We start from the raw sequence: 25,206 nt of genomic DNA, 5'->3' as shown, positions 1-25,206 counted from the left end.
ACCCTGAACGCTCCTGATCTCACAGAGTAAAAAAAAAAAGGAGTTCAACGCATGAGTTGGCCCAAGTCACAGAGCTAGTGAAGTGATAGAACTCATACAGTAAAGTGGCAGAGCTATTTCATAGATGCCGCATTCTTGCCTCTACTTTACACTGACTCGTTAATGTTGTTACTTCTCCATTTTGCAGATGTTACCTGAAAATGTCAGTATTTTGCTTCTGACTAGAATATCGGGGTGGGATCAGAACCTAAGCATCAACCAACTTTCATTCTTTCATCAAGGAAACAGTACCCTCTAGTGGCAAATACTTTGTAACCAACAGTCAAAGTTTCACGGGTTTTATACTACCTAGCAACAACTTGGGAAACCTGTTTTTATCCTTCTACCATGGGAGTACATGTGAAAATCACCTAGCACAGGCCCCGATCTACACTTCCCCTATGGTTCTTTCCCCCCATTCTCCCAGCCCATTCTCCTTTCATGTAGCCTAAAACCACAAGGGTGTTTTGCTTTGTTTTTTTAGAAACCTATTAAACTACTAGCTCATATTTCTCATTTAAGAAGTCAGCATTATCTCATTTGAAATAATTCCTACAGTTTTTCTGTACATAAACCACAGAAAAGGCAAATTCTCCAGTATGTAGTCATCATTTTTATAAGTATATAAAATTAATAATCTTTTTTTAATGCTTATTTATTATGCGCCAAGCAAATGTTACAGTGGATAGGAACCTACTATCAAGTGGGGACAAGAGACAAATTAACATGTAATACTCTGCAACAAGTACTTTATGACTATAAGTGACAAATGTAAAAAGGTAGAGGAAAAGAGCCACCAAACTTGCTGAAAGGGTGTAGGTCAGAAAGTCTGAACAGAAATAACATTTGAAATGTCTCTTAAAAGATGAAATTGCCAGGCAAGAGGGTGCAGAAAATTCACAATATAATAAAAAAATGTGTCAGAAGCAATGAGGAATAAGCACACACAGTGTGGGAACAAAAGGTATAGTGTGCCTGGAACACAGGATGGGATGGAGGAGAAGCAAATCAATGGTGCAGTCAGTAATAACTCATTAAGCTCAATTGAAATCTAGATGCATTATCTATCATCATCATTAATATCATCTCCTCGTCATCGTTGTCATCATCATCATCATCACCATCCATAGAAGTTACATTTACTGGATCTGTATTAAGTGCCAAACCCTATCCTTACATAATTGCTAAATCTCACATCCCTTCAAGGTATATAATGTTATCTTCATAGAGGTGAAACTCTTAGATTCTACCCCAGATCACTATGATTCCTCCTACACCAGTGGTTCCAAACTTGGTTGCACAACACAATCACCAAGAAAATCCATTTTTATTTATTTATTTGTTTGTTTGTTTATATTGTTTTAAAATAAAGGTTCTGGAATACTACTTTAAAACATCATGTCTGGAAGGTGGGACTTGGGAACCTGTATTTCAAACAACCTTTCCAGTTGTTTCTTAAACAGAAAGCCAAACGGCAGTCTAAATTACAATGCTCCACAAGTGTGCACATGCACATACACATACACCTAGTAATAAAACTCAGATTATCTAAGTGCAAGGTGCCTTATCCTCACAAAATTCTGCAAAAAGGGTATTATAATCCCCACTTTAAAGAAGAGAAAGTTCTAGCTCAGAAAGCTTACAAAATAGCTTCCCTGTTTCAGTCAGCAAAGCAAAGGGTAAAATGAGATTTAAACACAGAAATATCTAGTTCTTCTCTGTCATGTTATGTGGCAAGCAGAATTCTAAGAATGGCTTTCACAGACCTGTCCTTGTATAAACTCACCTTTTAGTGTGGGTGGAAACTGAATATGATGAGACAACAGTGGGTAAAAAGATCATCTGGGGCTGAGGTTGTGGCTTAGTGGTAGAGCGCTTGCCTAGCATGTGTGAGGCACTGAGTTTGATTCTCAGCACTGCACATAAATAAATAAAATAAAAAAATATTTTTAAAAAGATCATCTGGTGGGTCTTACCTAATCTAATCACATAAAGCCTATTTTATTTCATTTCATTTCATTTATATCATTTCATTTAATTTCATTTTTGGTGGGTATTTGAGGATCAAACTCAGGGCCACATGCTAGGCAAGCACTCTAGGACTGAGCCACAACCCAGCACACATGAAGCTTTTTAAAAAGCAGGGTGTTTGGTACAACTGGTAGCAGAACAGGAAGTGAAAGGGATTCAAAGTACTAAAAGGATTCAATGTGGACTGCTGACCTGAAGATGGAGGGGCCATAGGGCAATATGTGCTGCTGACAACCATCAAGAAAACAGACATCTTGTATTCTTCAAACACAAGGAACTGAATTCTGCCAGCAACTTGGAACCTCCAGATAAGGACCCAACCCAGTCAACTCCTTGATTTCAGTCTTGTGAGACCTTTGCAAATCTAACTAAGAGGTTGGATTGGAGTAAATAAAATGTGAGTTAAATTGTGAGTAAATAAATGTGAAATTTGTGAGTAAGTAAATGCATGTTCGCATGTGTAGTGGCAAACATACTAACATGATATTTACCACTTTAACCATTTGTGGGTTAGTGGCATTAAGTATGCTCATACTGTTGTATGACCATCATCACCATGCATCTCCAGAACTTCTTCATCCTCTCAAACTAAACCTCCATACCCATTAAATGATAAATGCTCATTTCCCCTATACCCAGTCCCTGGAAACCCTCATTCTACTTCCTGTCTCTATAAACTTGATTAATCCAACTACCTAATGTAAGAGGAATCATATAGTATTTGTCTTTTTATGGCTTTCTTATTTCACTTAGGATAACAGCCTCAAGGTTCATCCATGTTGAGCATGTGTCAGAATTCTCCTTCCTTTTTAAGGCTGAATAATATTCTATTGTATTACCTTTTGTTTTTCCATTCATCTGTGTATGAACATTTGGATTGCTTCAACCTCATGAATATTGTGAATAATGCTTCTATGAACATGGATGCATAAATATTTGAGTCCTTGCTTCCAATTCTTTTGGGTATATTTAAATGGTGGTATTTGAAGTCAATCTATTACCTTGAAAATTGATTAAGTAAAAGGAAGTAATCAAGCAATTATCTTACCTATTTGAACTGACTGCATCATTGGGTAACCAAATAATAGATGAAGTGTCTCCTTAAAAAATTATTCCTAGTAAAAATTAAACAATGACAGACTGTCATCATTTTGCAACCCCCAGTGATTTAATGCATGTAGGCACTAAACATCGATGGCTACTAAGATCAATGAGAAGCAAAAAAACAGACACTTTATCTCCTGCTAAAAGAACACACCACTGCCTATAGTAGTCTTGCCAATGGGATCAAATCTGAGTCCAATCCATTCTCTGGATGCAGCTGTCAATCTGCAGCAAAAACAGAGGGCAGAGGATCACACTGAATGCACCAGTCTGCAATCAGTAAAATCTATACTATCGAAACTCCTACAGGTCAAAGGCTCTGGATTCTTCAATAGATAAACTCTGGAAAAAAAAAAGTCATCATTTTAAAATAAGAAAAATAAAACTGTAGAATTTAGGGATGCATGCTTAGGTAATAAATTGATAAAGAAATGCAAGAAGTGGCCAGAAATGGTGGCACACATCAGTAATCTCAGTGACTCAGGAGGCTGAGGTTGGAGGATCCCAAGTTCAAGGTCAGCCACAGCAACTTAGCAAGACTCTGTCTCAAAATTAAAAAAAATAATAAAAAGGGTTGGGAATGTGGCTCAGTGGTTAAGTGCCCATGGGTTCAATCCCCTGTACCCATGGGGGGGAAAAAAAAGTAGGAAGTAGTTACTATAACAGAAGTGATTACTTTAGGAGACAGGTAAGCAGCACAGAGAAAAGCTTCAGGGGCAGCAGGCAAAATCCTATTTCTTAACCTGAGTAGTAGTTACAGGGGTTAATGATTAATCAACTTATATTTAAAAAGCAAAAACAAAACAAACGAATAAAACCAGCGCGCTAATTATAACAATGAGACAGTGGCCCAAATCCACACTAAATTCAGCTGTCTCAATACAGCTGTGCCCAGGTCTTGCTACTGAGCCTATATCAAGCCAAAAAAGCAGTTAAGACAAACCTGAATAGTGAATGAGGTCAACAGCAAGTGCTTAGAAAAGCAATTATACCAAGAAGTCAAAAAAGAGAAACCAAAGTAAATTTAAAAATAAAAAGTATAAGTTGAATTTTTAAAAATCTTTATGCTATCACATATTCACCATCTGCACAAAACAAGCCTGTCTCATTTCTATCCTGTAAATCTGCCACACTTAGACTCCTATCTCAGTGCCACAATTTTTCAGTTATAATTTATCTTCTGAGAGTTACCTGTTGGTTCTACCAAGGATTCATAAAAAAGGCAACAATATGTTAACCAAATATATTCACCTCTTCAAAAGTAAAGAGGCACCCTGGATTCAACTTCCAGCACCAAAACAAGCAAAGAAAGGATACAGGGAAAAAAAAAATGGCAGAATGAAATAAGCATCATCTTGAAAAAGAAAGGGATACTAGAAGCTGATTTACCTACTAGTGATAGAAGCAGACTCTTCTTTAGATACAGTGGAATACTAGAAAACTGTGTCTCCAGTCATGCACTCTTTCTAGCTTGTACCTATTTGGACAGTGATAGAAATTGAATGAGCAATCAAAAGCAGCATGGAAATCAGAGATTAACACTGTCCAATAAGGTAGCCACTAGCCATAAGTGGCCACTGAGCCCCTCCCCTGAAGTGCAGCCAGTCTGAGATCTGCCTTTGGTGTAAAAGACAACACAGATTTCAAAGACTTGCTATGAAAAAAAGAATGTAAAATATCTTATTAATAATTTCTGTATTGATTACATGTTGAAATAATATTTTGAATATATTGGTTTGGACAAAATATTAATCTCACTTTTTTAAATGAGGCTACCAGAAAAATTTAATTATATATGTGGCTCAAATTATATATGTGTCCTATAGAAATTACATATTTCTACATATGCTACACACACACACACACACACACACACATTATTAAATAGCATTGAACAGGAAAAACCAAGTGGCTAACATGGGGATTTCTCAGAGTTTTTTTACTGTTGCTATACAACCAACATTACAACTCATTTAATATTTCCCCTTGTCCCTTACCTGTAAAAGACAGGAAGCTAAACTAAATTTGGACTTCCACGAATCCATCAAAATACATCTTTTTCTGTCAAAATTGGTTTTCATAAAAATGAATAAAATACTCACTCTTAGTCTAACGCATCCTCTGCGAGAGCCTCTCATCATTTTGTCTTTGGACTAAAAAAAATAAATAAAACATTTGATGAATAAAAAGTTGACAGATCAATTGTTTTTAGAATTATCTGGGAATAAAAAAATGAGATTTATAGTACTATCCATCCCTTCTGCCCACCCATTTTCCCAAAAGAAATCATTTACTGATAGGGGAATTACAGAGTTTTAAATGAAAATGGTTTCTATACTATAAAAATTAACCTAATCATAGAACTTTATATATACCTTTAATGTAACATATTACACTGTAATTTTCCTGTCCCTTAATTCTAGCCCAGTGTTTCTCCTATTTCAGTGAGTTAGAGAATCATCAGGAAGGCTAAGAATGACCTAGGTGTTTAAGAATTGTTCCCAGATGATTCCAACAAATCAGGGAGGCCCACACTTTGAAAAACATTGCTTTAACTTCACCTATTTGCAATTCCCCAAATGGCCGACTTTTTTGCCTTTGTGACTTCTCATCCAACATTATTCAGCTTGGAATAGCCTTGGCCCAGATTTTCTGCCTTGCTGTCACTCATCAAGCACCTTAGCTTGCTTAGATTTGGATTTCTATCCCTGGGCTCCCAGTCTCCAGTAGCCTGCAACACCCTGTGGCACATTCCTTTGAGGGTAGAAATAACATCTTGACTTGTGCTTCAAAACAGTGTCTGATACACATTAGGAGCTAAAAACACATTTCCTGATGAAACACTGCTTATCCTTTATGTCACCCTCACTATACTGAGTCAAGCAAAGGCTGTTATGCACAACAAGTGCAGTGCTGACATTCAGTAAATATTCCTAAAATTAAACTGCTCATGCATAACAAAGTTAAACTTTAAATAACCAAAATTCAACAAATATTTAATACTTAAACAACTGGCATTTTTCTGTACTCCACCTACGTGAAGAAGAAGCAAATCAAGCTGATATTGTATGATTATGTTTTATAGACAATTGTCCCACTTGAAACTCCAGGTGCCCTGCCCTACACATCCAAACTCTTGAACCAAACTCAGGTTCACAAGTGATTACTGAGGTATTAAGAAGTCTTCTTATAATCCACTTATAAATATAAGAAGGACTTAACACAGGTTAGAAAAAAAATTCTCAAAACCAGCAGAATCAAAAAGAGTTCTTTACTAATAACACAGCTAGTGAAAAAAAAATACTTAAGAAAAATATTCTTTAAGCATTTTAGCCCTCTAACTGTACCCTTACTTACTTATATTCCCACCAAAAATACAAAGGCAATATACAAAAATAATAACAATCAGGTTAGAAAATATCTGATAAGGTTGGAATACAAAGTAAACTCAAACAAGTTAAGAGCCACATATTCATCCTTGATTCTTTTCCACCATAACACAATTTTTTTTAATTTTTTTTTAAAGAGAGAGTGATAGAGACAGAGAGAGAGAGAGAGAATTTTTTAATATTTATTTTTAGTTTTCGGTGGACACAACATCTTTGTTTGTTATGTAGTGCTGAGGATCGAACCCGGGCCACACGCATGCCAGGTGAGCGTGCTACCGCTTGAGCCACATCCCCAGCCCACAATTTTTAAAATAAAATTACAGGGGCTGAGGTTGTGGCTCAGTGGTAGAGCGCTAGCCTTGTATGCGTGAGGCACTGGGTTCAATCCTCAGCACCACACATAAGTAAAAATAAAGATATTGTGGGGCTGAGATTGTGGCTCAGTAGTAGAGTACTCGCCTAGCACGAGCAAGGCCCTGGGTTCGATCCCCAACACCACATAAAAATAAATAAAGATATTGGGTAAAAAAATTTAAAAATAAAGATATTGTGGGCTGGGGATGTGGCTCAAGCAGTAGCGTGCTCGCCTGGCATGTGCACGGCCCTGGGTTCGATCCTCAGCACCACGTACAAATAAAGATGTTGTGTCCGCCGAAAATTTAAAAAAAAAAAAAAAAAAAGATATTGTGTCCACTTACAACTACAGAATATTTTTTAAATAAATAAATAAATATTACATTAAACAGAAATAGGTAGACAGGTCCCAGTGATGATACCACTATTTGGATTACTAATTAGAAAACACTGAAAGGGATAACTGAAAATGATTAAAACAAATATGACCAGGAAATAACCAAGAAAATCCAGAATGATGTGGAACACTCTACAAAATAACTGGCTTAAGACTCTTATAAAAATGTAGGGAAAATATAGGAAAAAAGACTAGCATGTAAACTATTTTAACAAGTACAAAATGCTTTAAATTCCAAAAGGCTCCCTACTATGAAAAAAGATATGGGAAGGCAACAATGAGATTTCAACTTTTCCATCTGGAGCAAAAAAAAAAAAAAAAAAAAAACTGGACACACCAACTAAGGAGGCAGGAGCAGGAGGATCACAAGTTCGAGGCCAGCCTCAGCAACTTAGCAAGGTCCTAAGCAACTTGGTGAGACCCGGTCTCAAAAAATAAAAAGGGCTTAGGGATATGGCTCAGTGATAAAAGGCCCCTGGGTTCAATCCCTGGTACCAAAAGGCAAAATAATAATAATAATAATAATAATACCTTCCCTCTGACAATAATAATAATAATACCTTCCCTCTGATTTTCTTGGTTATTTCCTGGTCATATTTGTTTTAATCATTTTCAGTTATCCCTCTGATAAGAGGGAAGGTAGGGAGGAAAAGATCATTCCAAACAAAGGAACACTATCAAGAAAGAAAATTTACTTTCCTACTCATAAGAAAGTAGTCTTATAGACCAGAGCATAGAGAGCAGAGATGAACACAGAAGTAAGGGTGAAAATAACATTACCAGGATCAGATCCTAAATGGTCTGAAAAAAATACTTAGTAGTTAGAAAAATTTAGTTTTGTTCAATAGTTAATGGAGAGCTAGTGAAGATTTATTTACAAAGACAAAAACATCTTCAAAGTTCTATTTTAGAACAATAGCACTAATAAATATGCGAACCTGTGAAAAAAGATAATAACAGCAGCAGATTCTCTCATTGATGCCCTCTATGTGACAGGCACTTCATATACAATAAACCTCACAAAATCTTGCATGGTAAGAATTCTGTAAATATTATAAATCAAAGTGAAACTAGGGAGACCAAGTAAATTACTTAATAATGCACAAATAAAATATAGCAGAGTTTGATACAGCAGGCACAATTTGAAAAGGCTGCCGCTGCCCTGCAAACAATTCTCCTAGACTGTATCTGCACATTAATATCCTCCAGTCCTCAATCTTTCACAATTGGCACAGGGCAGGCCCTCTCCCTCATTCTCTCCTCACTCAGGCCTAATGTGAGATTAAAGGAAAGCTAGTATGACAATATCACCCAGAAAGAGTGTCAAAGGGTGGTTATCTAACCAAGCTGACTAATCACAGGACCCACTATACCCCATAAAGCAGGACAGTATTTCCTGGGGAGTTTATCATTTGAAGTTAAAGAAAGAGCTCCTTCCTATCTGCTCCTGAAGCTGTAAAGATATGGATGATATGGATGCCACACAAGCATAAAAATCATGTGCCTTGGATGTGAAGAAAATGACAACTAAAGCCTACATGGTGAGAGAAGCAGAGAGGTGAGGAAGAAAAGTTCCAGCTGCAGGTAACCCCTAGCTACCCCTGACAGCAAGCCTGCCCAAGGCTGCCATTCACTAAAGACTAAGTTCTTGATGAATCATAGTAGTTTCTGATGATGAGAGAATACTAGCTGAAAGTCCAGTCCTTTCTACTTTTTGAGACAGGGTCTTGCTAAATTGCTGAAGCTAGACTCATTCTGGCAATCCTTCTGCCTCAGCCTCCCAAATAGCTGGGATTACAGGTATACATAGAGCCCAGCTTGTCTGGAAAAGTTTTGCAGAAACATATTTAAAACTCACTAGGGAAAATTAGCTTACCATTTAAATTAATTCTACAACCCTTTTATAAAGCAAAGAATGCCGTCCAAACCCGTTATATAAGACATATACACTTTTTATTTGAATGTTAATTTTAATTTGCTTAAAATAAATTTGTGTTACAGATCAAGCAAGAGTCTCACCTGCTTGCTCCAAATCTCTGACAGCTATATGTGATGTCTCTGTCAGAACTTACTAAAATATAGCACCCCTTAATTAAGAGACCTATTATTTGTATGATAATAATGTATGCACATGCGTCATCCCTTTTCCTTCAGGGCAGGGTATCTAATTCATCCTTATATCTCCTCCCATCCAGCATCCCTACCACCCCTTTGCAAAGAATCTACATTTAGAATAGAAGACAGAGAGACAAACCCCCACAGACACAGTCATCTGATCCTTGACAAAGGTACCAGAAGCGTGTGCTGGAAAAAAAGACAGCCTTTTTCACAAATGATGCTGGGGAAACTGGTTATCCACAGGTAGAACAAAGAAATAAGGTCCTTATCTATCACCCTGCACAAAAGTCAAGCCAAAATGAATCAAAAACCTAGGAATCAGATCAGAAATTATGCAATTCCTAGAAGAAAACACAGGGTCAACATTCCAACTTATAGGCACAGACAACAATTTCAACAGACCCCTAAAAGCTCAGGAAATGATGCCATGGGCTAATAAATGGGATAGCATCAAACTGAAAAGCTTCTGCACAGCAAAGGAAACAATTAAGAATGTGAAAAAAAAAAAAAAACCCTACAGAATAGAAAATCTTTGCTAGTTACTCTTCTGACAGGATTAATATCTGGAATATATAAAGAATTCAAAAAACTTTTTTAACATCAAAAAAATAATAATCCAAATAATAAATTGGCAAACAAACTAAACATACACTTCTAAAAGAAAAAATATTTGGCCAACAAATATATAAAAAATGTTCAACATCTTTAGCAATTAGGGAAATGCATACCAAAACTACACTGAAATTTTATTTCACTCCAATTAGAATGACAGCCATCAAGAATAAACAATAATAAATGTTGGAAAGGATCTGAAGAACAAGGAACATCTTTAAACTGTTGGTAGGATTGTAAATTAGTATATCCACTATGGAAATCAATATGGAGATTCCACAAAAGACTAGGAATAGAACCACCATATGACCCAGCTATACTACTCCTTGGTATTTATCCTGAAGAATTAAAGTCATCATACGATAGTGATACATACATACCCATGTTTATAGTAGCACAATTCACAATAGCCAAACTATGGAACCAGCCTGGGTGTCTATCAACAGAGGAATGGATTTAAAAAAAAAAATGTGGTATATATTTTATATATAATGGAGTTTTATTCAGTCATAAATAAGGATAAAATTATGTTTTTTATAGGAAAATAGAACATGAGAACATTATGTTAAGTGAAATAAGCCAAAGGTCAAAGGAAGTCAAAGGTCATGTTTTCTCTCCTTTGTAGAAGCCAGAGAAGAAAACGGAAAAAATGGAGGGGTAGGGGATGATTTCATGAAAATCAAAAAGAGGTCAATAGAGTGGAGGAAAGGAACCAGGGGAAGGGAGTAAGAGAGGGAAAAGGGCAATACTGGGGAATGATACTGGCCACATCGTGTTGTTATATTGTGTGCACATATGAATATGTGACACTGAATCTCACCATTTTAACTATAATGCACCAATAAAAAACAAAAAATTAAAGGGTTAAAAAAAGAATAAACATCTAATCAATTGATGGTAAAAGTAGGCTGGGGATGTGGCTCAAGGGGTAGCGCGCTCGCTTGGCATTCGTGCGACCCGGGTTCAATCCTCAGCACCACATACAAAGATGTTGTATCCGCCAATAACTAAAATAAATATTAAAATATCTCTCTCTCTCTCTCTAAAAAAAAAAAAAGTTTAAAAAAATTGATGGTAAAAGGCATGTAGAAAATGAAGGTGGACAAACGTCAAAAAGGTTTCTCTGCTTTTCATATAAATGTAAACACTGCTTCAGCCTGGAGATTCATGTTAGTTCATTCCAAGAGCATAAGAGGTTGTATTCCTAGTCAGTGTTGCACCTTAGACCATCCACTCCTGTTAGACAAAAAGGCACTGTGCCAGGCAAACTAACCTATAAAGATAGAAATCATGAGAGGCTGGCTGGCATAAGTGTAAGATAGATGGGAAAGGGACAGGAAGCAACTTTGCAGGATGATAGCAACACTCTTATGTTTTGACCTGGGAGACTGGTAACAAGCTTGTAAACAAATTCCAAGACTCATCTAAATATACACTTAAAATCTATTTTTTATTAGATATAATTATACCACAAAAAATAAAGGAGTTACACTTGCCAAAATTCCACAGAGATGCACTATATACAATAATTATAAAATAGTTAATGACAGCAATGACACGCATCCTGAAGTCTCTTTACTTTAGAGGATGCAGACTCCATAAGCCATTCTCATAGCATTGAATATCCTAGGGAGTATTCACTACTTTTCGCCTTGTGGGTTCTTAATCACACAAAATGCCATCATGCTGCTGGAAAGCTATACCAACAAAACTTTGAGGAGTTATAGACCCAAAGTACTGGAAGAATATTCCCCCCATCACTCACCCCTCAAGTTATCACAAATAACTCTGTCAATCCTTCACTCCCTAGTATAGATAGCCTTATTTTGAGCATTAGATTTAGTGATTAATCACACTACAGATTGTGCCTTAGGAAATGAATTGAAACAAGGTGAAAGTTATGTTGGGGGTCCCTCCATGACCCTGGGAATAAGACTGACCTCCCTTCAAGAAAACAGGAAAAAATGTGTGTGTGTGTGTGTGTAAAATCTCTTAAGCTGGAGATCATGCGTCTCATTGTCAATGTCTGATGCCATTAAATATCTATAACATAATTCCCCTCGGTCTGCTGCTGCTCATAAATTTGGCATTCCATATAGCCCACTTTCAGAGAGTAAATGCACTAATTATTCAGACAACTGTACAGCTTAAATGCAGTCTTCTCAACAGTGATGTTTCTTGTTATGAATTAACAAATTGAAATAGAGCTTATGTAATAATGAACACAATTACATTTAGTGAATATTACTATGTCAAAACACTCTCATAAACCTTAGCTCTTTGTTATCATTGAGTGCTTATGTGCCAGACAGTGTGCTAGTGCTTTAACCACTGTATACTTCATTCTCATAGTGCTTTTATGATTCAGGTTCTTTTATTACAGCCATTTTATAACTGAGGAATCAGAAAGGTTTAAGTAACTTGCCCATGGTCTCATAGACAGCAAAGAGGAAAAATAGGATTCAAATCCAGGTATGACCGCAGAGGCACACAAGCCTGTGGCATTTATACAAGTCACTACACACCTGGTTAATCTCAGTCTTCCTTCAAAGCTTTTCTGAACCACAAAGGCTGATTATAAAATGAGCAATCCTTCTGAACTCAGTCAAGTAAATGTCACCCTGTGAAGCTCTCAGCAGTTCTGAACTCTCTGGTATATCAATCCCTAAGTAACAAGATCACATAGGTCTACATATATATATGTGTGTGTGTTTATATATACATGTAAAACATATTTTATATATACATTATACTTTTTTTATATTAACTATATCATACATGTAATGAGGTCTGGGGTAACCATGCACATAATTTAATAATACTAATATTTCTGAAGTATAACATTATAAATATTTACACCAACTGTAATAAAGACTATAAACAGCCACATATCAGTTCAAGACAGGCTTTATTTCCAAATGAGTATATCATAAATTTAGAAAAAAGCTTTAGGACGTCAGAGCTTTTAAGGATTTCAAACTTGTGGGTAAAGAATATGAACCAGTATCTTGATCTATGGCCTATTACATTGTAAAATGCCAAATCTTTCACTGTTTAAAAAGGACAATTTTATCTTCAATTCAGAATTCCAGGCCAACAGATCAGTGAAGAGAACAGCTTTCACAGGTTTAATTAAGGACAACCATGATGACTTAAAAGTTTCTGTTTTGTATCCTTTATACAGTTAAGTATTAAATACTAAATAGCAGCCCAAGGTCTGCAAATTATTTGTAGTACATCAGTAATATATGCTGGACCTTAAAGCAGATTTTCTTTTTTTCCTCAAATATTGCCCAAAATACTAAATATTGATTCATGTTTTTTCACAAGAGTTGATTGAAGGAAAGGATAGGGGAGTGTTAAACTCCAACTGGTTTGTGCTTGGATATTAGTACTTCCTTCCACCAAACTGTGAAATTATAATAATTTACTATCATTCAACTTCACTTCTTTATCAAAAACTGCCTGAGGGTCTTTTTTTCTTTATTTGGAAAAGACTAAGTCAGGGCCCAAAATACAATTATGAAAAGAAAACAAGAAGAGCACTACAAATATCTGAAGAATATAGGAAAATGTGTGTAACACACAAACAAAAAATGTAGTTGGTAAGAACAGAACACCATGAAATTTCAGAGGCATTATTCTGATTCCAAGACTGATCCTATAGAGCCTAATTTAGAATGGGGCCATGTTCAAAAGCTCTTTGTTCAAATTTGGAGTTTAGAACTCAGAAAATATTTTTGCAAAGAAAGTGCTAAATATGATTCCAAGATAACAAGGAAAAGCATTTGAAATACAGTATGTACATATCAAAAGACAGGGTGAAATGCTATAAATTCAAACACTGTCTAAGAAATTAATTTCTTAAAGAATATCTCTCAGAAGTTGATGCTTAAGAGAAAATTATGAGGGGCTGGCGTTGTGGCTCAGCAGTAGAGGGTTCGCCTAGCCTACGTGAGGCGATGGGTTCAATCCTCAGCACCACATAAAAATAAATAAATAAAATAAAGGTATTGTGCCCAACTACAACTAAAAAAAATATTTTAAAAAGTTTTGGGGGGCTGGGGGTGTGGCTCAGTGGTAGAGTGCTTGCCTAGCATGTGTGAGGAACTGAGTTTGATTCTCAGCACCACATATAAATAAATAAAGGTCCATCAATGACTAATGAAATATTTTTTAAAAAAGTTTTGGGGGCTGGGATTATGGCTCAGTGGAAGAGCACTTGCCTATTTGTGTGAGGCACTGGGTTCAATTCACAGCACGGCATATAAATAAATGAATAAAATAAAGGTCCATCAACAACTAAAAAAAATTTTTTTTAAAAGAGAAAGTTATGAGAGAATAAGAAAGCTCAAGAATTCCAGAGCTATGCCAAACTGCTTATGAAACTTTTAAGGACTTGAGAAGTTAATGACCTATAAAAGAATTATATTTCACTTTTATAATCAGGGGAAAAGTACTTTTTCAAAAGGCAATTTTAAAACACCCATTCTTTATCAGTTCCAATTTTACTTCAAAATGTATGAACTTCTAGGAAAATAATGAAGGCAGAAGCTGAAAGTTAAAATGCAAGTACAACATGGTGGATCAGTAATGCAGGATGTTTCCTATCAGAAATTGACATTTACTCTCCCCTTCCAGGTGACTATAATTCTAAAACAAAGTTTTCTTTCTTTTTTCTTTCCTTGGCACCAGAAATTAAACAGAGGCACTTAAGCATTAAGCCACATCCCCAGACCTTTTCATTGTTTTATTTTGAGACAGGGTCTCACTAAGTTGCTTAGGGCCTTGCTAAATTGCTGAGGCTGGTATTAAACTTGCAATCCTTCTGTCCCAGCTTCCCAAATCAGATGTTACATGTGTGTGCCATCATGCCCAGCTGATTATGAGATGTTTACAATAGACAAGGTGAGATATCGTGGTGGTTTATATGCTTACAGTGGTAGCAAAAACAAATGAGAGGGGCTATGAGGCTTAATGAGATGACAGTATCTGCTAATAAAGAATATATATAAAACAAGCCAGGTATGGTAGTGCACACCTTTAATCCCAGGAGGATGGCAAATTCAAGGTCAATTTAGTCAGGGCAATTTAGTGAGATCTGATCTCAAAGGGCAAGGAGGGCAGGGGTGTGGAGCTGGGGATGTAAGTCAGTGGTAGGTATTTGCCTAGCATGTAAAAGGCTCTAGGTTCAATCCCCAGAACTGCAAGAAAGAAGGGAGGGAAGGAGGGAAGGCAAGAACCTAGAAAAGAGATTAACACATAATAGGAGGTTTTATTACATTCTTTAGCAAAAATGACTACAGCTATATTTCCAATCCCACATCTCTTCTAAAAACTTGCTATTTACCTATCAAGAAGCAGATTCTGGGGCTGGGGTTGTAGATTAGTGGTAAAGCACTTGCCTAGCATGTGTAAGGCACTGGGTTTGATTCTCAGTGCTACATATAAATAAAGAAATAAAGGTCCATCAACCACTAGAAAATAATATTTTTTTAAAAAAAGTATAATCTGCATATCTTCTCCTTGCCTGTTGGTGAGTCTTTGTTACTGCTTTAATTAAGAGAGTAATATCCAGCTAAGCAGAACCATGGTAGATAATATATCAGTCCCGCTTTATCCATGGCTTCTCTTTGAGGTTTCAGTTACTTGTAATCAACTACAGTCTGAAAATATGAAATGGAAAATTCCTGAAATAATTCCTAAGCTTTAAATTGTACTCCATTCTGAGTAGCAAGATGAAATCTAATGCCTTCATGCTCACCTGCAACATGAATCATCCCGTTGTCCAGTTTAACCATGCTGTATATACTACCTGCTCCTCAGTCATGTAGTTAGCTGTCAGGGTTATCCAATTATCCAATCAACTGCATCACAGTGTTAATGTTCCAGTAACCCTTACAAAGTAGCCTAACCTACTCAGCCTATGTCATTCGCCTCACTTCATCTCATTAAATAGGCACTGTAGCATCACACACTATCCTAAGAAGGGTGAATACAATACAATATTTCAAGACAGAGACCACATTCACATAAATTTCATTACAGTACATTGTTATAATTATTGTCTTATTTATACCATAGCTATTGTTATGTCATTATGCCTAATTTTCTAATTAAAATTTATCATAGACTATGCATAGTTTAAAAAAATTATATATGTAGGGTTTGGTTTTATGTGCAGTAATCCACTGGGATTTTGCAAAGTACCCTGCTCAGATAAGGGAGAACTATTTGACATATTAGTACTACTATCTCTTTCAGCATCACAGAGAACATAGGAATCTTAATCTCACAAAGCCAGACGTTAAGGTTTAGTTTTTTTTGTTTGTTTGTTTTGTTTTTTTTTTTTTTTAATACCAGGGATTGAACTCAGGGGCACTCTACCACTAAGCTATAACCCCATCTTTTTTTTTTTTTTCTTTTGAGACAGGATCCCACAAAGTTGCTATGGCTGGCCTTAAACTTATGATCCTCCTGCCTCAACCTCCCAAATAGCTGGGATTACAAGAGTGAGTCACCATGCTCAGCTGATTTGGATCTTAAATGAACACAAAGGTTCATATGCTAAAGGTCTGGTCACCATCCTATTGCACCACTGGGAGGAACCTTTTAGGAGTTGGGGGATACTGGAGGAAAGTTTGGTCATTCAGGCATGCCCTTGAAAAGAATGTGCATTCTACCATGCACTCCCTGCCATGACTTACGGTCTCACCACAGTCTCAAAAGCAAAGGATCCCCCACGGACTGAAATCTTCTAAACCATAAACCAAAAAAATTTCTTTCCTCCTTTAAGTTGATTATCTCAGGTGTTTTATCACAATGCTGGAAGGCTAATGAACAAACCATATAAATGAGATCTGGACCTAATTAAGTAAGGTTGAAAGAAAGTGTTATACCTTGTTCATTTGCCCACTTGACTATATAATATAAAATGGTATAATAAATTATATAGAAAAATTTTAAGATGCTTTTAAGGTTATAGATTGTCATGTATAAAATGATTCCATTTATTTAAAATATACATACATATGCATTTAAACATAGAGTCATATGAAAAACTACTCTCCAAAACAAAGACAGTGAAATTTTAGGTCAGACTTTTCTTTTTCTTTCTTTTTTTTAATCCCCCTCAGTAACTGGGGATTGAATACAAGGTTGTTCTACCACTGAGCTACATTCCCAGCCCTTTTCTTATTTTTCATTTCAAGATAAGATCTTGCTAAGTAATCCATGAGGGCCTCAAACTTGCAATCCTCCTACCTCAGCCTTCAGTGTCACGGAAATTACAGGCATGTGCCACCATAACTGGCAGAACTTTTAGCTTCTTCCTTCTATTAGATATACCTTTCACTATTTTTTGAATGTTTTTCCCTTTAATTAAGAACAGGTTATCATCTTCTCAGGAAGAGTAAAACTACTGTTTTAAAGTTTTAAAAGAAAGAGTAACCCATCATCATATACTACAGAGACAGCTCTAAGATTAAGAGTAAAAAGGTACCCACTAGGTTTAGCAACAAAATTATCACTGGAAACTAAGACAGAATTTTCAATAACATAAAGAAGTTTAAAAAAAAAAAAAAGACTTCTGAAGTGCTGGGTGCAGTGGCTGCACACCTGTAATAACAGCTGTTTGGGAGTCTTAGGCAGGAAGATCACTAGTTCAAGGCCTGCCAGAGCAACTTAGTGAAACTTGTCTTAAAATAAAAAGGGCTGAGGATATAGCTCAGTGATACAGCATCCCTGGTTTCAATACTGAGTACCACAAAATAAAAAAAGAGAAAGAAAGAAAAGAGAAGGAAAAAGGGAGGGAAGGAGGGAAGAAGGCAGGGGATTGAACTCAAGGGCACTTGACCACTGAACCACATTCCCAGCCCTATTTTTTTGTATTTTATTTAGACAGGGTCTCACTGAGTTGCTTAGCACCTCACTTTTGCTGAGGCTTGTCTTTGAACTCGAGATCCTCCTGCCTTAGCTTCCCGAGTTGCTGGGATTACAGGCATGCACCATCATACCAGGCGAAAATTCCATTTTTTTTTAAAGGCAGTCTAGATTAGTCTAAGAAGGTAATTCTTTACAACAAAATCAATAAGAAGGAAAACAACTGATTGGGCTGGATGTTTATTTGGTTTTCTTTATTAGCAGTAAAGGGAATTTAATTCTTAATCTAAATCACTTTTGTATTGTTCTAGTTCTAGTTGGGATTACCTATTACCTAACTATTAGAAAATCTAATCCCACAACTATTGCCACATATAGAAATGGCATATTTAAGATTAACAATTCTATTTTGGTGGTACTGGAGAATGAACCCAGCACATTCTGCCTCTGAGCTACATCCCCAGACCTTTTATTATATTGTAGTATATTTTATCATATTGTATTTTTTTATTTTTTATTTTTTTTAAGGTGTAGTTGTATTTTAAGGCAGGATCTTAGCAGGATTTTAAGGCTGGTCATGTATTTAAGATCCTCCTTTCCTCAGCCCTCCCCACCAGTAACTAGGATTACAGGCATTCAGCCAAGTTCTAAGATTAACAATTTGGGGCTAAGGTTGTGGCTCAGCAGTAGAGCGCTTGCCTCATACCAGTGAGGCCCTGGGTTCGATCCTCAGCACCACATAAAAATAAATAAATAAAAGGCATTGTGTCCAACTACAACTAAAAAATAAATTAAAAAAAAAAAAGATTAGCAATTTTACTTTTTATCTTTCAGAAAATTATTACCATCAACAAAACTGCTCAAAACAGCAAGAAGAACTGACTGTCTGATTTTAACCAAAAGATCCCACACAGTTCTACAGGTTCTGGATAATTAATCAGAAGTCACTGCTATTTATATAATCTCAATCAGGTTTTACATAGACCACAGAAATATACATATTTACTATTAGTATATTCTGTAATATTTAGAAGGCTATATAAACTAGAATTCCAAGTGGTCTTCTACATCTTAACTCTAAGCCTAGTTTGAGGACCCTGGACATTCTATTCACTAAAATAATGTGTTACATTGTAGGGCTTGAAGATTATAAGGTTCAGTACAAACTGCCACCAAGGAGGTTACAAACCTGTTGTACTGTTAAAGAATGTACTAGAGATATGGTTGGTTAATTATAACAAATATAAATTAATTAAACACCCAAGAGAATTATGAGCTAGGCTAAGAAGTTTTAGGAAAGGGAAAAATCAAGACTAACTGTTGTATTCAAGGAAAATGAAAGATACTCAGACAGAATGGCACAGTCCTACTCTAGTTTATATAACCTTCTAAATATTGCAGAATATACTAATAGTAAATATGTATATTTCCATGGTCTATGTAAAACACAGCAACTCAGGAGGTTGAGGGAGGAGAATCTCAAGTTCAAGGCCAGTGTCAGCAACTTAGCAAGACCCTCATCCTCTTAGTGAGACCCTATCTCAAATTCATAAATAAAATGGACTGGGAATGTAGCTCAATGATAGAGCACCCCTGAACTCAATCCCCAGTACCAAAATAAATAAAAATAAAGCAAGCAAGCAAGCACCTCTGGTTTTAATCCTCAGTATGGGGGCAGCAGGATTAGGAAAAAACAGAGTGAAATTTTCACACATTTCTTCCCATTGATACCACTTATTACCACAGAAGATTTCTTTTCAGAGGATTTAAATTTAGAAATAATTTGGGGGGAGTAGGGCAGGGTGGAGGGGGCAAGTACTGAGGACTGAACTGAACCCAGGGTCGCTTAACCACTGAACCACACCCCGAGTCCTTTTTTATGTTTTATTCTCAGACAGGGTCTCACTAAGTCCTTAGGGCCTCGCTAAATTGTTGAGGCTAGTCTTGAACTTGAAGTCCTCCTGCCTCAGCCTCTCAAGTCTCTGGGATTATAGGTGTGTGCCACTTTGTCCTGCAATATAATTTTTCTTTAACAATTCTAAAGCTATTTTATCAGATTTGTACACAGGTTGAACATCCTTAACCAAAAATCTGAAATCCAAAATGTCCCAAAACCTGAAACTTTTTAACACAAACAGGACTCCACAAGTAGAAAATTCCACATCTGACCTCATGTGACAGGTTGCAATCAAAACACAAGCCCACTAAAAGTATCAAAGTTAACTTCAGCTTATGTGTGTAAAGTGTATATAAAACATAAATTAGTTTTATTTTATATACAAAATATCTTGTGATACTCATACAAATACTCCAAAATCCCCCAAAAATCTGAAATCCTAAACACTTCTGGTCCCAAGCATTTCCACCAAGGGATACTCAACCAATATTAAAACATGCCATATAAGCTTAATAAAGACAACATTTGCGGGGTGTAGTGGTGTACGCCTGTAATCCCAGTGACTTGGAGGCTGAACCGGAAAATCGCCAAGTTCAAAGCAGGGTTCAGCAACTTAATGAGGTCCTAGGTAACTTAGTGAGACCTTGTCTCAAATTTTTTAAGTTTATAAAAGGCTAGAAATGTGGCTCAGTTGTTAACCACCCTGGGTTCAATCCCCGATTCAAAAAAAAGAAAAAAGAAAAAAAAATTGATACACTCCAGAGTAGTTTATTTAGAAAAAAAATAAATTTACTTTTAATTATTTGATAAGAATGGCACTGACATCTTTCTAGAAGAATCTGAGACTACTTCTTTCATATATTACTTAAACTTAAACATTTCAAAAACCTAAAATCCAAACATTAAATGGGGATTTCAAAAAATCTTCTAGACTTGCTAAAAACTGCCAAATAACACCTAAATGTGTTTTGACTAGCAGTGGTTTTAAAATGCAAAGTCATCATGAGTCTCTTCCAGTGTGTGATGGCAAAGAATGTGATTTCTCTAATGACTCCTTTTACAAAGAATAATTTTGAGTGGCACGAGTAACTTACTAATTCACTGTTTCTCTGAAAACTGTTACAAAAAAACAATACAAATCAAGAAAAAGGGTTAAACATGTATGTATAATGACTAAATAAAACATTTTATAATCAAAATAGTTCCTCATGCTATTTAGCCTTTAATTTGTCTTTAGTTATTCCTTTTTCCAGTTCCCAAAGCCAATGTTCTAAATCTTTTCTATTCTCAAGTCCGGACTCTTCCCTCACTTTAAAAAAAAAAAAATTAATATTTATTTTTTAGTTGTAGTTGGACACAATACCTTTATTTTCTTTATTTATTTTTATGTGGTGCTGAGGATAGAACCCAGGATGGGCCTCGCACATGCTAGGGAAGCGCTCTACTGCTGGGCCTCAACCCCAGACGTCTTCCCTCATTTTTAACATGGATCCTGCTATAACTTATCCCTACAACGTTTAAGCATATTCCTAACTTTAAAGCCCTTCCCCTCAATTCCATATGGCTCTCTGCCCTTTCAGCAATGAATCATCCTGAATAATCCACATCTATTGATCTACTTCTTCCTCCTATTTATTCTTCAAACCACTCCAATCTGTCTTCCACACCCACCCTTCCATACAAACTGCTTTCACTAAGGACATCAATGTTCAAGTTGATCAATCTAGTAGATATGTATTAGCCCTTATCTAATCAATCCTCTCACCAGTATTCAGGCCAACTTACTATCCCCACCTTGATTTCCATGACAATCACATTCTTCTGGCTTTTCTCTTTTATCTCTGGTTGTCCCTTTTCATTCCCCTATTCAGGCTTTTCTTATGACAATCCCTTACATAAGGTTTTGGTGGTTTAAAATTATGCCATAATTTCTCCTTTCAAAAAGACAACTGGGTACAGGGGTACACTCCTGTAACCCCAGCAATGTAGAAGGCTGAGGTATGAGGATTGCAAGTTTGAGGCCAGTCTCAGCAATTTAGCAATACACTCAACAACTTAGACCCTGTCTCAAAATTTTAAAAAGACCTGAGGATGTAGCACCCCTGGATTCAATCCCCAGGACTGAAAAAAAAGGGTGGTGGGGTGTTGAGAGCCACAGCCAAAGGGGCCCCAGCAAACTTCCAGCTGCCAGCTGATGATTGGCTCACAGCGGCCAGCAACTTCTAGCTGATTGGCTCCTCTGCGGTGATGCTCATTGGGCTGTTTCCCCGCCCTTTCAGACCACGCAGCTGCTCATTGGGGGACTTTTTTTTGGCTCCACCCACACAACCCAGCCAATGGGCCTCAAGAGCAGGAGGAGTGGGGGAGGTGGAGAGGCTTGGGAGAAGCCCATGGTGGCAGTTGGGCTCTGAGGGTTTTTCCTGAGGAGCTGTGTGGTGCGGTGTGTGGTTGTAAAAATAAAGTTCGTTTCTTTTGACAAGTGGCTCCTGAATTGTGCCCAGCCAGACTGCGGCAGTGGGGGGGGGCGGTAAATCCTCCTTCTCCCCCAATGTGCCCAGTGTATAAAATTCCTTCCCACAGGAACATGTGCTGAACTTAATGACTAGTTTCTAAAGAATAGAATAAGGCAAAAGTGATGGTCTGAGAACATGTCATGAAAAGTATGGAGTCATCGTCCTTGCTCTCACTCGGATTACTCTACCTGGGTGAAACCAGCTGCCTGTCATGATGACATCAAGTAACCCAATGGAGAGAAGCTACCTGGTAAGGAATAAGGCCACCTTCCAACAGTCAGCAAGAAACAGGCTTTGTGACAACTGTGTGAATCACCTTGGAAGCAGATCTTCCAACCCTGGTCAAGCCTTTCAGATGACTAAATCCTGACTAATGTCTCTTTTTGGGGGGTGGAAAGGCAGTCTGGGGATCAAACCCAGAGTCTCATGTACTCTTCCACTGAGCCACATTCCCAACAAGTACTCTTCCACTGAGCCACATTCCCAACCCCCTGACTAATGTTTTGACTGCAATCATGAGACCCTGAGCCTGAACCATTCAAGTATGACACAAACTATGAGATAATAAATAGTTGTGGTTTATAGTTAATAAGTTTAAGAGGAATTTGTTACCAAGCAATAGATAACTAATCCAGTGGTGTTTTTCAGTGTCATAACCAAAGATCTATTCTTCACAGTCACTCTCTCGAGTACTCATATCTAAAAAACTAATATTTATATGCAGCCCAGATTTTTGTACTAAGCTCCAAACTATTAATACATCTTTATTTCAATTTCAATATACCCAAAAGCAACCACCTTTCTCCCAGAACCTGTTCTTATCTTCCCTATTCATCCAGCTCAAACCAAAAACTTGGATGTCATCATCCTCCTCTTCCCCTTTCACTCACTTCAATCACTAAGCCCTGCCAAAAAACAATCTCCTCAGTAACCACAGCATGCTTTAAAAAATACATATTTTGCCTATAATCCCAGTGAGGCTAAGGAAGGAGGACTGCAAATTCAAGGTCAGCCTCAGCAATTTAGCAAGGCCCTAAGCAACTTAATGAAACCCTATCTCAAATTAAAAAATATAAAGGGCTAGGAATGTACCTCTGGGTTCAATCCCCAGTACAAAAAATTAATAAATAAAAATACATTTTTCACCTAAATCTATTGATCAGTTTTAACCTCACAGAAAGAAAACCAGTTATCTTATGCCTCTTGATTTGATAGGTTCCACCTATGAGGTATTTTTGCTCAAAAGAAAAAAAGAACTAATCTGATTAAGCTTCTAGCTCAAAGTAGCAGTTTATAGGAAATAAAGAGGACAAAGGAACATGTTTAAACATACTAAAAGGATGTCTCCAACAAAATCCAGAATGTGGAAAATTCAACAAAGGACCTGTTTTTTGTTTGTTTGGTTTTTGGTTTTGGTGCTGGTGTGCATGTAAGGCAAGCACTCTACCAACTAAGCTATATCTCCAGTCCCAGGACCTGGTTTCTTAAACAAATAAATGGCGAAGAAAAAAGGAGGGACAGAAGATCTAAATATTAAAAGATACTCAGGACTTTTATATGCAGATCTCATTTGGAATCCTAACCCAAACCACTGATAAGGGAGACAAGTTTGAGATAATCAACAAAACAGAACAGACTGGATATTTGGTATTAATACATTATTGTTACTATTTAACTGTAATAAAGGTATTTTGATAACATTTTTTAATATCTTTATTTTGTTTATTGATTTTTATGTGGTGCTGAGGATTGAACCCTGTGCCCCACATGTGCGAAGCAAGCTCTCTGCCACTGAGCCACAACCCCAGCCCCTTGATAACATTTTTTAAAAGAAATCTTAACTTTGGGGCTAGGGATGTAGATCAGCAATAGATGGTGCTTGCCCAGCATGCACAAGGACCTAAGTTTAATCTCTAGTATCTCCAAAAAAAGACAAAAACCTTAACTTTGAGTTTCACATACTGAAATATTCACAAATGAAATGCAGTAATGTGGTATTTAGGAAATGGAGGAGGAAGGAGCTAATAAGATTATTAATAAAACAAGGTTGGCCATATGTTGATAACTGTATAAGCTGGATGACAGAAATTCATTTTTCTATCCTCTTTACTTTTATGTATACTTGAAATTTTCTAAAGTAAAATTTTTTTTAGTAATTAAAAACTGCTTGCAACACCAAAATGACTCTCCACTGCCCTAAAGATAAAATTCAAATTTCTTAGCAGAGTTTGCCAAAAAAGCCTTTTATTATCTGCCCCACTGCTTAGTTCTCCAGTTTATCTCCCACTATTGCCTATTGCACAGCTTAAGTTCCAGGACTGACAAGTTCCTTACTCTTGTCTCCTCCAAAAACATTTATTCCATTTGTTTCAAGCACCTTTCCCTCTCTAGTCACCTGCCTAACCTCTCTACTTCATTCAGGTCAAAACAAATCTGCCTCTTCTAGGAGTCACACAGCCTAACTATGGCCCCTCCAATATTCTGTGCTTCCCATCATAGTTTACTTGCTTTACCCCCCACTCAGTACACTCTAGGTATCCTGAGTATGGTTGATTTCTATTTTATTTCCCACTTTCTAGCAAAATGCCTGACATACAGTAGGTACTCAATACACATTTGATAAATTAACAAAAGACATGAATTTTCTAACCTTCCAGGTCCTTGAATATCAATATCTCACCTATTCCAATTTTCTTTCCTTCTCATCTTCCTTTGTGATCATGATTTACACTAACAGTTCACAATTCACACAATGTTCCTAAATGTATATCCTTAGCTCTCCCTGGGCATTTCATCTAATAATAAATTTTCAAATAACCAATTTTGTGCTATAAGCCAACAGATCTTTAACTCCAAGCCTAACTTGTAGCT

The 25,206-nt window shown here is 36.7% G+C and overlaps 1 protein-coding gene across 5 annotated transcripts in view; it reads right to left on the bottom strand.

The window, feature by feature from the left end:
• The window catches only part of Osbpl9 (oxysterol binding protein like 9), a 138,255-nt gene that overhangs the window by 107,409 nt on the left and 5,640 nt on the right, over window positions 1-25,206 (bottom strand). For all 5 annotated transcript variants that reach the window (XM_027944920.3, XM_027944917.2, XM_027944918.3 and 2 more), the window contains exon 2: window positions 5,277-5,327. In XM_027944920.3, coding sequence (XP_027800721.2) covers window positions 5,277-5,327 — 51 coding nt within the window. The remainder of the gene's footprint in view (window positions 1-5,276; window positions 5,328-25,206) is intronic.

The sequence above is a fragment of the Marmota flaviventris genome, chromosome 10 (genome assembly GCF_047511675.1).
Source record: "Marmota flaviventris isolate mMarFla1 chromosome 10, mMarFla1.hap1, whole genome shotgun sequence".
Classification (NCBI taxonomy): domain Eukaryota; kingdom Metazoa; phylum Chordata; class Mammalia; order Rodentia; family Sciuridae; genus Marmota; species Marmota flaviventris.
This window is presented reverse-complemented; position numbering and strand designations above follow the sequence as displayed.